Source organism: Clinocottus analis, unplaced genomic scaffold (assembly GCF_023055335.1).
Source record: "Clinocottus analis isolate CAN_PGR_092001 unplaced genomic scaffold, fCliAna1.0.p SCAF_18, whole genome shotgun sequence".
Lineage (NCBI taxonomy): Eukaryota > Metazoa > Chordata > Actinopteri > Perciformes > Cottidae > Clinocottus > Clinocottus analis.
In genome coordinates this window covers 16,260,750-16,272,875 of record NW_027175909.1, presented here as the reverse complement: position 1 = coordinate 16,272,875, position 12,126 = coordinate 16,260,750, and the positions used below count along the sequence as shown (strand labels likewise).

The 12,126-nt window shown below is 44.4% G+C and overlaps 1 protein-coding gene across 2 annotated transcripts; it reads left to right on the top strand.

Annotated features, from left to right (window-relative positions):
• The first annotated feature begins 888 nt into the window (after positions 1–888).
• zgc:112982 (uncharacterized protein LOC503771 homolog) lies at positions 889–11,243 on the top strand. Of its 2 annotated transcripts, XM_068581616.1 has the most exons (11): positions 889–1,095; positions 1,568–1,610; positions 2,108–2,839; positions 3,268–4,116; positions 7,005–7,174; positions 7,802–7,916; positions 8,763–8,835; positions 8,934–9,055; positions 10,500–10,599; positions 10,694–10,793; positions 10,931–11,243. In XM_068581616.1, the coding sequence occupies exons 2-11, from the start codon at positions 1,576–1,578 to the stop codon at positions 10,942–10,944; spliced, it is 2,310 nt and encodes a 769-aa protein (XP_068437717.1). In that variant the 5' UTR covers positions 889–1,095; positions 1,568–1,575; the 3' UTR covers positions 10,945–11,243. The 2 variants fall into 2 exon arrangements, with proteins under 2 accessions (XP_068437717.1, XP_068437718.1); XM_068581617.1 differs by lacking the exon at positions 1,568–1,610.
• The last annotated feature ends 883 nt before the right edge of the window (positions 11,244–12,126 follow it).

Genomic DNA, 12,126 nt, shown 5'->3' with positions numbered 1-12,126 from the left:
TCAATCTGAAGATATTATTTATATTAAAGAGATACAGAGCTTTGACCATGTTCCATCACGAGGTAAAAAGTTCAGGGCTGTAAGTCCACAAGTTTAGAGGGGGAGAGTTCATGTTTTTGCAAACTACCTATGTGCTGATGCTCAAGCGTTAACCACTGATATGTACAAGCTGCATAATGTAGGTGCTTTTTAATAAGATGTAAAGGGTCACAGCTTATAATTTAGAACCCCGGTCACGGGATTCACATAACCTTTTTTAAAACATACCGACAGATGAGAAGTAACAGGCCTATGGACCCGTCCACGAGAAGATTTATTAGGGAAGAGATACGAAGGAGTAGAATTGGAGGCATTGGAGTCAGATAAATATGCCCAGCTCTCAACTATCAGGGCTCTTTCTTCCTGAGGTGCACTGACTGTGAGGAGACAGACAGACAGAGGAGCTGAGTCCAAGGCCTTGTAGGTATGCATTTCATGTATGTCGTTGCTTAATAAATAATCGTTGATTGTACTATAACCTGTTCTGTCAATTTTTGAACACTTGAGAAATATCCTGTAGACGGACTCTTCTCTTCAATAAATATATTTATACATATACCCATTCCATATACCCAAGAATGAGGGTTTATTCTTGGCCAATGGGAGGGCAGAAAATTACGTTTTCAGAATAATTTGAGAACAGTATTTTTTAACTGAGACGGAACAGTTATAACAAAAGAAAGTACCTTGATATAATAGTATTTAATTCATTTTTACACAATGTATTAATGTAACAGCTTAATGTGGTTGATGTTTCTGCCGAACCGCGGATTTGCACAACTAATACTTTTATTATGAAAAGTCTGCGGCGGAAGTGGGCGGGCTCGTGCAGTTTTCGGGCGGAGGTTATGATCGTCTCGCAGCCATTACTTTCTTTACAGTCTTTAAAGGGAAACTCTCGGCTCGCCCTAGGTTTTTATTTGGCAATAAATAGGTGTTTAGTCCAAAAGTACAAACATTTATTTCGCGTGTTTTGGGGGTTTCTGGTCTCCGCTTTAGCTAAAGTGAGCACGTGACAGTCAGCGCGTGACAGTCTGGCGCGTGGCGAGGACGAAGGTGAGACAACTGCAGCATGTTAGCCGCTAACTAGCTTAGCTGGCTAGAAGTTAGCTTCATTTATTATGTATTTTGACAATGCTTTCATTGTTTTTTGGGTGTTTAACATAAAGGTGTATTTTTGTTAAACACACTGTGATCTGTCTCGTGGCCCAGAACTAATCACCCTAAACTTATAGAGCTCGTGGCTGAGGAACACGTTTGTCAACAAACCAACACAACGTGTACTTTAATAGTAGAGGAGATGCCCTCTTTCCTACTCTTGTTTCTCTCATGGTAAATACATCTGTGCTCCGATAGAGGAGACTCTAGACTGGTTAATTCAGTCATACTCTGTAAAATAAAACAAAAGAAGACAATTATAATACATAAATTATCCATACCAACCTAATTAGATTAATGAGTTGAGTTGTAATAGCTTTTCAATGTGACGTAATGTTTCTAAACTTAAAAAACTCTCCGTTCCTTAAAGGTTGATAAATGTCAAGACCGCGGTCCGGATCGCCACGTTACAGGTAATTACAAAGCTGTCATATATATATATATATATATATATATATATATATATATATATATATATATATATATATAGTTAAAATATAGGTTCTCTATAAAGATATAAATATTTGCAATATATTTAAAATATTTGTCTCCAAAATGTGAAGGGATAAATATTTGTTTTATTAAATATTTCTTTTCGTGAAAACATAAACGATCAAATAAAAAAAACACAAATGTACACAACAAGGTAATTTTAAACATAATGATAGATCAATTTAAATATATACTCAAGTCAAATAATAAAACATCAATAGACATTCTATTAATAAATGTAATCTTTAATAAAAGGAAATATTAAACCTAATAAATAGAGACAAATAAACAAACACAATATGTGATAATTTCTACCTTTTTGTTTTATGTACATAAATGTATTACTTATATTTTTGAGTTGATTACAATGTGAATGCTGATTTATGTCTTACATGATTTATATGCATTTTTTTTTCAGGAGGTTCCCTTGGGACGAACCGGACTTTGATCCCGACAAGGTCGTGACAGAACTCGACGGGGATCCGTCGGAGAGGAGCCGTCGCTCCCGAGAAGATCCCGAAGAGCGCTGGAACTACTTTGAAGAAGACATGCACCCTGAAGCCCAGAGGAGATCCCCTCTCTTCCCGGACGACCGTCAGTTTGGGCAGCATCGCCACCCGAGCCAGGAGGAGTTCTACCGCCGGAGGCCGTCGCCTCATCACAGCGTGACGAGCTTCGAGGACGACCGGAGGCTTTCCCCGCTGCATGATGATGGAGGAGGAGGAGGAAGAAGAAGAGGAGGCGGAGGAGGAGAAGGGAACGGAGAAAGACGGAGAGGAGGGTTTAGAGAGCTCTTCCAGAGATATGAAAACAGGGCCAGGTTGCCTCAGTCGCCCCCGAGGGTGGCGAGGGAAAAATTGCCGCCGACGCCGAGGACCCACCCAGACCACAACCACCACCACCACCACCACCAGCAGAGAGAGCCGGGGGTCGGCTGGAGGAGGGAGGAGCAGGGCCGAGGTCGAGGGAGGTTCAGGGACCTCAGTCCCAGCGTGAGGTTGGATGACCAAAGAGGGGGAGCAGGTAGGGAAAGAGGAAGGAGGCCCGCACAGGGTCCCAACAGAGACCGCCGAAGAGAGGATTCCCTCCAGGAGAGGAGCCCCACCTTTAAAAGGCAAAGGAGAGAAATGGATGACGCCGCTCACCTTGGGTAAATTTTAGGGCAAAGCGCTTTTGCGGGCACTATCGAGAAAAGGAAAACGAAGAATGCAGAGGATTCTCATCTTTCCAATTTTTCCCATAGCGCCAAAAAAATTCCTCATTGTTTGTCACCACACCTTTTTCCTCCATAATGCATGTCTGACTAGTAGTCTGCATGGCTTTAAACTCTTCTTGCTTTGCAACCTTTTCTGATTCTTGAGAAAAATCTGCACGTCTTACGTTGAAAACAGCCGACTTGTTGTCGCGAGTAGTTTTTAAATAAACTCGCGGGAGAAGGCGATGAATGAGCGGTTTGATGTAGAATGTGTGAAAAAGCTAATGTCACGTGAATGTTTTCTCAAAGCCAGATGTGAAGTTTGAATAACAAAGCATGAATGATTGTTTGAACCCATGTCACCTCCTCTTATGCTGCCACAGGTTCAGGGATGAGGAGGACTTTGGGGCTCAGCGTTACTCGGGGCTCGGCCCCAGAGATAAGTCCGGCGCTCCGGGGCCCCTCCCCCGCGGAGCCGCTCGGCACTCGGGACCGCCGCTCGTCGTGGAACACGGTCACGGCATCGCGGGCGGCAGGGAGCCGGCGCGCTGGGAGCAATTTAGCGATCGCCGAGATCCCGACCCGGACTTTGACCGGCAGCGGAGCCCCCCGGCCCGTCCCGCGAGCTCGTCTCAGGAGCGCTTCAGGGCGCCGGACGATCGGGAAGACGCCAGAGGACGCCATTTTCAAGACGCCCGGAGGGACTCTGGCTATCACGAGGCTAAGAGGAACCCGGCGCCGCTAGATAGGCCGAACCCCGCGAGATACGGCGGCCGAGGCGGCCCCGCGGCCCACAGGGGGAGGGGCGGTCCGCCGCATTCGGCGAGAGGGCGGAGCTATCGCGGCCAAGCCGGAAGGACCGGACCGCTCAGGACTCAGCCGCGCTCGCAGCAGCAGTCCTCCTACCGAGAGCCTCCTCGCGAAGAGCAAAGAGCAGCGTACCGACCCTTCAGGGGAGACGCGTACGAGGACACCCCCGACGGGGAGCCCGACTGGGCGGAGGAGGACGAGGAGATGGAGGAAGAGGAGGAGGAAGACAGGCTCCAGCAGTGGGAACCTCGCGGACCTACAAGTCTGGAGCGCCACCTGCAGAGGAGCGAGCTGAACCCTAAAACGCCCCGTCAGAGGGAGCGAGGGTGGAGCGAACAGAAGGCCAACAACAACAACGCGGCCGCGACGGAGGAAACGCTAACCATCAAAGTCGACATGAGCCGACCCGTAAAGAACAACAGGTAGAGTATTTTAAAATGTTTTTTTTTTTAAAGAATCAAATTATGAAGGGTGAGAGGGGGAAAGTTCACACTTCTCTTTAGGAGTTCATTGGAAGAAGCTGATGGAAGAAGAAGGAAACCTTTTCTATTGCGGGTTGGGTTTTTTTCTCGCAACACGCGACCAGGAAGCCTCTCGGAAAGTTTCTCTCTGAAGGTGAAGTCGCCCTCACGGGAAAACCTGTTTGTGCGTTTACACCGGGAAGAGACGCAACGCTGCCGTCGACGTCAAAGCTCAGAAACCGCTCGCACGTTACTGAAGAGATGGAAGAGGGCCGTCTCTGGGGAAGTGACCTTGTTGCATACAAGGTGGTATCACCTGCTCATCATTCCTTATTCTAATCCTACAAAAAGAAGAGGAGACACAAACCATTAACCCGCAAACGTCTTGAGAGTCGCACCACGCAGGAGAACTGCTCCCACGGCAGAAGACCTCAAAGGATTTGAAACCCAGCAGAAAGAAAGCATCGTAACGTGCACGTCCTCCTTCGCGTTTTGGCCATTTTGAATATAAATGTCAGCCAGCTTTGGAAGGCAGATGGGAGAAGACGACACATGAGAGGTTTCAGTCCAGCGCCGTCTGAAGGCTGAAGGCCACAGAGGAAGCAAACTCACCCCGATGTGCACGAGGAGTTTGCTGCAGAAACGGATCCAACGTCTCCGAAGATCAGATCTGAAGACCCGAACAGAGCTTCTTGCCTCATCGAGGTTTCTGTCCTGGAAGCTGCTGTTAAAGGTCTAAAGGGACGTCGCTGTACGTCATCACTCAAGTGGAGTCCGTCGGCATGTCGGGAAGCTCAAGAAAAGGTTCTGATTTAATTATTCTGGACTGAAACTGGACGGACGGCCGTGTCCTCGGGTTAAGCGGATCTGCGCTTGACTCGTTGGAAGAAACTTCAGCTGCGTTTTGGTCAAACGGTGTCGACAGAAAGACAAAGATTTGAATGTGCGGAATAGTTGGAAGGGAAGAGATGACTTGCGACGGAAAGGCCCCGGGGGAAATGTTTGGAATATTTTAAACGGCATAAATCAGAAATGTGTGACGGTGAGATGAGAGCTGTTGGTCCACAAACCAGATGTGACGTTTTGGACCCAAAGAGATGCTGCGTTACGACGAGAGGAAGTGAAGACGAGCGTCATGTCCCCTCTGTGAGGATGAGCTGTGTGCTAGTCTTTGCGCCTGTCGCTTAAAGAACATAAACCGCCCCGATTGGCCGAAAACAGCGGAAGACGTTTGAAAAGTGGCGTTTTATTTCATTTCAACCTTTTCGTCTGGAGGAGGATTCATGACACAACTAAAGGAGGCTTGAGAAGAAGAAAATAAATCACTTCCAGGTGATTTTTACTATTGAACAGGAACCTGTGAAGGTCACCTGTCAGAGCAAGAAGTCACGGTGTTGGAAGAGCGTTCATCATCACTGCTGTTAAACGGGAGGAGCTGAAAGCTCATCAATGCTTCTGCCGAGAGGAAAATAAACCTCTTCAATGTGGAAATTCCCAGCCGAGGACATCGTGGATCGCAGCTCCGGCGACGGCGTGGGGATGAACATAAACGCTGAAGAAAAGGAGAAATTTAAAGCCGTGCGAAACCGGGAAGAATAACGGCATCAAGGCCGAGAAGTCTGAGCTTTCATCGAGGAATGGAAATTAAAGAGCGAGGAAGACGAAGGAGAGGATGAAGCTCCATCGCTGCCAGAGACAAAAACCTCAGCCGTGAGCATTATCAAGAGAAATGGAGGAAGTTGAAGCGTATAAAAGAGGAATTGAAGCCGGGAACACACACATGTTGAGTTGAAAGTAAAAGGAAGTGAATGACGACGAAGAAATGAAAGAGTGGAACTCATGAGAAGCGGCTCCAGAAAAAGTGAAGAGGAGGATCGGACCGGATGAACCTGAAGAGCTGAACGCAAGACAGCGCAGGATTCAACGGCTCGAAGGAGAACAGAAGTGTGAACTTTCACCCGACGTTTGTCTCACCCGCCGCATTCCTCAAAGTGTAGAAACATCCACCAGAGGAGGAGAGAAGGATTAGGATCTTTATTCTTGTCCAACACGTAGTTCATCCTGAAAGTTTCTCACGAGTCAGAAATCTACAAGTTTAATTCAACCAGTTCCTCAAAAAGCAGCCGACGCTCCTCAAACTCCACGAAAAAACACAGTTGGGAGTTTTCGCACATTTTTTTCCTCACGAGGTGCAGAAAGGGGAAGCAGAACGGCTCAAGTTTATTTTATTCGATATGTGATGAGGCTGCTCCGGGAAGAACGCCGCGTCAGCTCTTTTTTTTTCTTTTTTTTTTAATAGTTAAATTTCTCGTCTCAAGCGGGAAATCCTTTTTGTTTGAGTCTCGTCGGGTCAGATAGTTTAAAGTTTAATCAGTGGTTGAGCTCTGAGAGGGAAAGGTAAGTCGGTCAGGTAAGGTAACCTGTTGCTTTCTATTTGTTATCTCAAGTGTTACGACTGAAACACATTACAGGACATTTAGAACATTAACGTTCTGTTTAACTGAGCTTAACGCTTTCTTTAGGTCTTCCATTAAAGTTTTTCTAAGTTACACATTACTAGACAACCAAAAAAACAAACATGAAGTAGTACTAGTACTTAAGCATTAGAAGAACTCTTCCTCTGGTTGAACATGTAGTAGTAAAAGTACTTTTCCTCTGGTTGAACATGTAGTAGTAAAAGTACTTTTCCTCTGGTTGAACATGTAGTAGTAAAAGTACTTTTCCTCTGGTTGAACATGTGCCAGTTAACGTAAAAACAAACTAACCGGTGAATGAAGCGTCTTCTGCTCTCTGATTGGTTCCCATTGGCTGGCTGGGACCATGTGACATTCTGGCTCCTCCCCCTGCAGCGCTCTGTGCTACTCCTCGGACCGGCAGCTGTCTCTGGACCTGGTGAACGTGGGCCGGCAGCGGCTGGACTTCCTGCCCATGCTGCAGCACTCGGGGACGTACCGCGAGCCGCCCACGCACACCGGGCCCTTCGCCCAGGAGATCATCTCCCTGGTGCACCTCGTGAAGGGTGGGCCGGCTGCCTGCTTCCTTCTGTCCTTTCCTCTTTCCTCGACCGGTTCATGTTCTTCCCTTCAGTCCTTTCCTTGACCGGTTCAAGTTCTTCCTTATTCCCTTCTGTTGTTTCCTCTTTCCCTTTTGTTTCCTCGACCGGTTCATGTTCTTCCTTCCTCTACCCCTTTCCTTGTATCTTCTTCTTGCTTTCTCTCACTCATCCTCGTCTCCTTCCTTGCCTTATTTCCTCTGATTGTCTCCACGTCCTCCTCGCCACTTCCTCCCCTTTCTCATCCTGTCCCCTCCTCTCTTCCTCTCTCCCTCCCCACCTCTCCTCCTGTTCCTTCCTCTGTCCTTCCCTTCCTCTTCTCCTCCTGTTCCTTCCTCTCTCCTTCCCTTCCTCTTTTCCTCCTGTTCCTTCTCTCAACTTCTTCCCTTCGTCTTCCTCCTCCTGTCCCCTCCTCTTCCTCCCCTCCTCTCTTCTTCCCCTCATCCCCTTTCATTTCTTGTGTCTTGGGTAGAAATGTGTTCTTTTATAAAACTTAATGCATAATTCTCATGCAGATTTGCACATTTATACAAACAGATCTGAAGTGAACAAACATCAGTGTGTAATATTTGTGTTGAATCTCCTCGTCCACAGAGCAGTACTTCAGAGGCGGCGGCGTCTCCCTGAGTCAGCGCTTCTCCACGCCGCAGGAAGTCTACGAAGACGAGACGGAGGAGCTGACGCTGGACGAGCGCTTCAGCGCCAACCGGTGCGTCTCTTTAGTCTGAAGGAACCTAGTGAAACCTGGTGAAGGAACCTAGTGAAACCTGGTGAAGGAACCTAGTGAAACCTGGTGAAGGAACCTAGTGAAACCTGGTGAAGGAACCTAGTGAAACCTGGTGAAGGAACCTAGTGAAACCTGGTGAAGGAACCTAGTGAAACCTGGTGAAGGAACCTAGTTTAACCTGGTGAAGGAACCTAGTTTAACCTGGTGAAGGAACCTAGTGAAACCTGGTGAAGGAACCTAGTGAAACCTGGTGAAGGAACCTAGTGAAACCTGGTGAAGGAACCTAGTGAAACCTGGTGAAGGAACCTAGTGAAACCTGGTGAAGGAACCTAGTGAAACCTGGTGAAGGAACCTAGTGAAACCTGGTGAAGGAACCTAGTGAAACCTGGTGAAGGAACCTAGTTTAACCTGGTGAAGGAACCTAGTTTAACCTGGTGAAGGAACCTAGTTTAACCTGGTGAAGGAACCTAGTGAAACCTGGTGAAGGAACCTAGTTTAACCTGGTGAAGGAAGCTAGTTAAACCTGGTGAAGGAAGCTAGTTAAACCTGGTGAAGGAAGCTAGTTAAACCTGGTGAAGGAACCTAGTGAAACCTGGTGAAGGAACCTAGTTTAACCTGGTGAAGGAACCTAGTGAAACCTGGTGAAGGAACCTAGTTTAACCTGGTGAAGGAACCTAGTTTAACCTGGTGAAGGAAGCTAGTTAAACCTGGTGAATGAAGCTAGTAAAACCTGGTGAATGAAGCTAATTAGTTCTTCCTGCTGTATTTACTTTGTTTTAAATGTGCCGTGTGAATCTTAATCTTCTTCTTCTTCTTCTTCTTCTGCAGCGGCTTCAGCTTGAATATCAGTTCTCTGCTTGAGGACGAGGAGCCTCTGTTCTCCAGACTTGGACCTCTGCAGGTGAATAACCGACTCGGCTCTCGTTCCCACGAGGACGCTGACGTTTCCTCCTGTGTTTAACACTCGTGTGTTTAACACTCGTGTGTTGTCGTTGGCAGCCGGTTCGAGGCCCGGGCGACCTGAGGCACGACCTGGAGCGGAGGCGGCAGGAGCGGCTGGAGGGCGTCAAGGTCACTATATCGGGGAGCGGCGTGTCGCAGCGCCCCCTGGGGCCGAGCAGGTGGGATTACACCTGTTTACTTAACGCTGTGGCGTGAAAGAGTCACCTGTTGCAGGCGGACAGGAAGTTAGTGTCACGCAAGCAACAAATGGGTGGAAATTGTTAGTCGTGGAATTTTTTTTTCAAAGTTGTGGGAAAAAAAATTTCAAATCGTGGAAAAAAATTTCCAACGTGGAATTTTTTTTTTTACATCCGTGACTTTTTTTTTTTCAAGTCGCGGGGAAAAAAAACAATAATTCCAAGTCGCGGATTTTTTTTAATTTTTTTTTTCAAGTCTTGGAAAAAAAAATCCCAAGTCGTGGGAAATTTTTTTTTATTTTTTTTTTTGAAGTCGCGGCAAAAAAAAAGTAAGTCGTGGAAAAAAAAAATGTTGAAGTCGTGGAAAAAAAAAATGTTGAAATCGTGGAAAAAAAAAATGTTGAAGTCGTGGAAAAAAAAAATGTTGAAGTAGTGGAAAAAAAAATTTCAAGTAGTGGAAAAAATTTTTGAAGTCGTGGAAAAAAATTTTTGAAGTCGTGGAAAAAAAATTTTTGAAGTCGTGGAAAAAAAATTTTGAAGTCGTGGATTTTTTTTTTTTTTTCAAGTCGTGGATTTTTTTTTTTCAAGTCGTGGAATTTTTTTTTTTTCAAGTCGTGGAATTTTTTTTTTTCTCAAGTCGTGGAAATTTCTTTTTTCTCAAGTCGTGGAAATTTCTTTTTTTTCAAGTCGTGGAAATTTCTTTTTTTTCAAGTCGTGGAAATTTCTTTTTTTTCAAGTCGTGGAAATTTCTTTTTTTTCAAGTCGTGGAAATTTCTTTTTTTTCAAGTCGTGGAAAAAAAAAAAAATTTCAAGTAGTGGAAAAAAAATGTTGAAGTCGTGGAAAAAAAATGTTGAAGTCGTGGAAAAAAAAGTTTTTGAAGTCGTGGAAATTTTTTTTTTTTCAAGTCGTGGAAATTTTTTTTTTTTCAAGTCGTGGAAATTTTTTTTTTTTCAAGTCGTGGAAAAAAAATAATTTTCAAGTCGTGGAAAAAAAATAATTTTCAAGTCGTGGAAAAAAAATAATTTTCAAGTCGTGGAAAAAAAATAATTTTCAAGTCGTGGAAAAAAAAAAAAAATTTTCAAGTCGTGGAAAAAAAAAAAAAATTTTCAAGTCGTGGAAAAAAAAAAAAAAATTTCAAGTCGTGGAAAAAAAAAAAAAAATTTCAAGTCGTGGAAAAAAAATTCTTTTTTTCAAGTCGTGGGAAAAAAAAAAAAATTTCAAGTCGTGGGAAAAAAAAAAAAATTTCAAGTCGTGGGAAAAAAATTTTTTTTTTCAACTGGAGGAAATTTTTTTTTTTTTTTTTTCAAGTTGTGTAAATTTGGTTAAAAAGTCGTGTAAATCCCTTGGTCATGATGTAATGACCCTGGAAGTGTTTCCTCTCAGACATTACCGTGTAAATAAATAAGCGTGTCGTGTTTCCTGCAGCGAGCCGGGGTTGGAGTACAGCGACCAAGACGAGGCGTCCACGATGGAGGACGACGGCTTCACCGGCTGGCCGGTGGAGCCGATCCGGAGACGTGAAGCGGTGAGCGCCGAGGCCGGAGGGTCACGTGACCCGAACCCCCGCCGGAAGGTCAACGCGGCTCTGACCTGACCCTCTGTCTCTTGTCCGTCTCCAGGGCCCGAGGAGAGGAGCGCCGTACGTCCAGCGCAGGAACACTCGGCCCGTCCAGCGGCTCGGCCCGATGAGGCGGCCGAACAACCGCAGCAACGCCGCAGGTAACCGACGCGTCAGCTTTAATATAGAACTTTCTTCTACCCTTGACCTTTGACCTTTAGACGTGTTTCCTCTGCCGGTGATCAGCTTCTAATCTTAACAGAGCTGATTTAATCCCTTCTTTCTCTCTCTCTCTCAGGTCCTAACTGGTGAAACAAACTTCGATGAATTTTGAAAAATAAAATTTGTATCACACTGTGAAGAGCGATGATGATGAAGGTTCACATATTCCTGTCTTTCTCATATTCTCTCTTGTTTCCTCGTCTTATCTCTTTATCGATGTCTTGATTTCAATCTGTTTTTATAAATGTTTTCATTTTAATCAAAGCATCAGGATGAACATTGACTCCCAGTGGCGGTCGAGCTGCTTCCTGGTTTTTGTTTTCTTCCGTCTCGGTTGCATCGCCCGTCTGTAGTGACGACGTCGCTGAATAAATACATTTCATCATTTTCATTTTGTCACTTTTCTTATTCCTCTTTTTGTAAATGTTTAGGCCTCTGCTCGAAAATGACTAAATGAAATGAACTCTTGGGATTTGTTTAAATACAATATTCACTCATATGCAACAGGCAGATAATTACTGTATATTCTACTAATTGTAATATAACTTGAAAAAACATGTTTTTCCTTAAATGACCGTTTATTTCAAACCACAGGTGAAAATACATCATACAAAAAAACAGTTTACACATTTTTCAGGAGTTGTTTTCAACATTTACAACAAAAACACTTTCTCAAAAAGAATTGATTGAAGTAAAAAACAACAGAAACCTAGTTGTACGGACACTTCCTGAGTAGTTTCAGAATAAAAGCTCACAGTTAACATTAACTCTGCTGGAGGGAAACATCAAAGCATCAGAGCGCTGCAGGTGAAGGCACTCGGGGGAGAAGCTGCTCATGTCAGATCAGACGATGACGTCATCGAGACGTTTTTCACAAATTGGTTGTTTTTGAGGTGAATTTAGAGTTTTAATGGTTCAAAACGTGAAATAAAGGAGCTGCCTGTGCAAAGTTTTATTTTCAATATAAAACAAAATTATCCATCACAAATACATCTTATAGTTAAAGCTCTTAGTTGTTTTTTTTATGAATATAATGTATAAAGTATATGTTCTAGTACAAAATCTGTGAAATACTACACACATTTAAATCTTACATAATTTAAAAAAAAAGAAAAATGTTTCTTAGGAAATTTATGGATGTTTTGCTACTTAAATAAAATAGTTTGTGTCCTCATAGTCCTGTGAAAAACACTTTAAACCCACAGAGAAACCAGATAGAAGAATCTAAAGTTATGCAGCTGGCGGTGAGAGGAGGAGGAAGAGGAGGAGGAA

Bases quoted from the DNA above. Each gene is read 5' to 3' on its own strand.
- zgc:112982 (XM_068581616.1), top strand. From the start codon at position 1,576: ATGTCAAGACCGCGGTCCGGATCGCCACGTTACAG. The intron at 7,917-8,762 runs GTGCGTCTCTTT...CTTCTTCTGCAG, and splicing joins GAGCGCTTCAGCGCCAACCG to CGGCTTCAGCTTGAATATCA. The intron at 9,056-10,499 runs GTGGGATTACAC...TGTTTCCTGCAG, and splicing joins CGCCCCCTGGGGCCGAGCAG to CGAGCCGGGGTTGGAGTACA.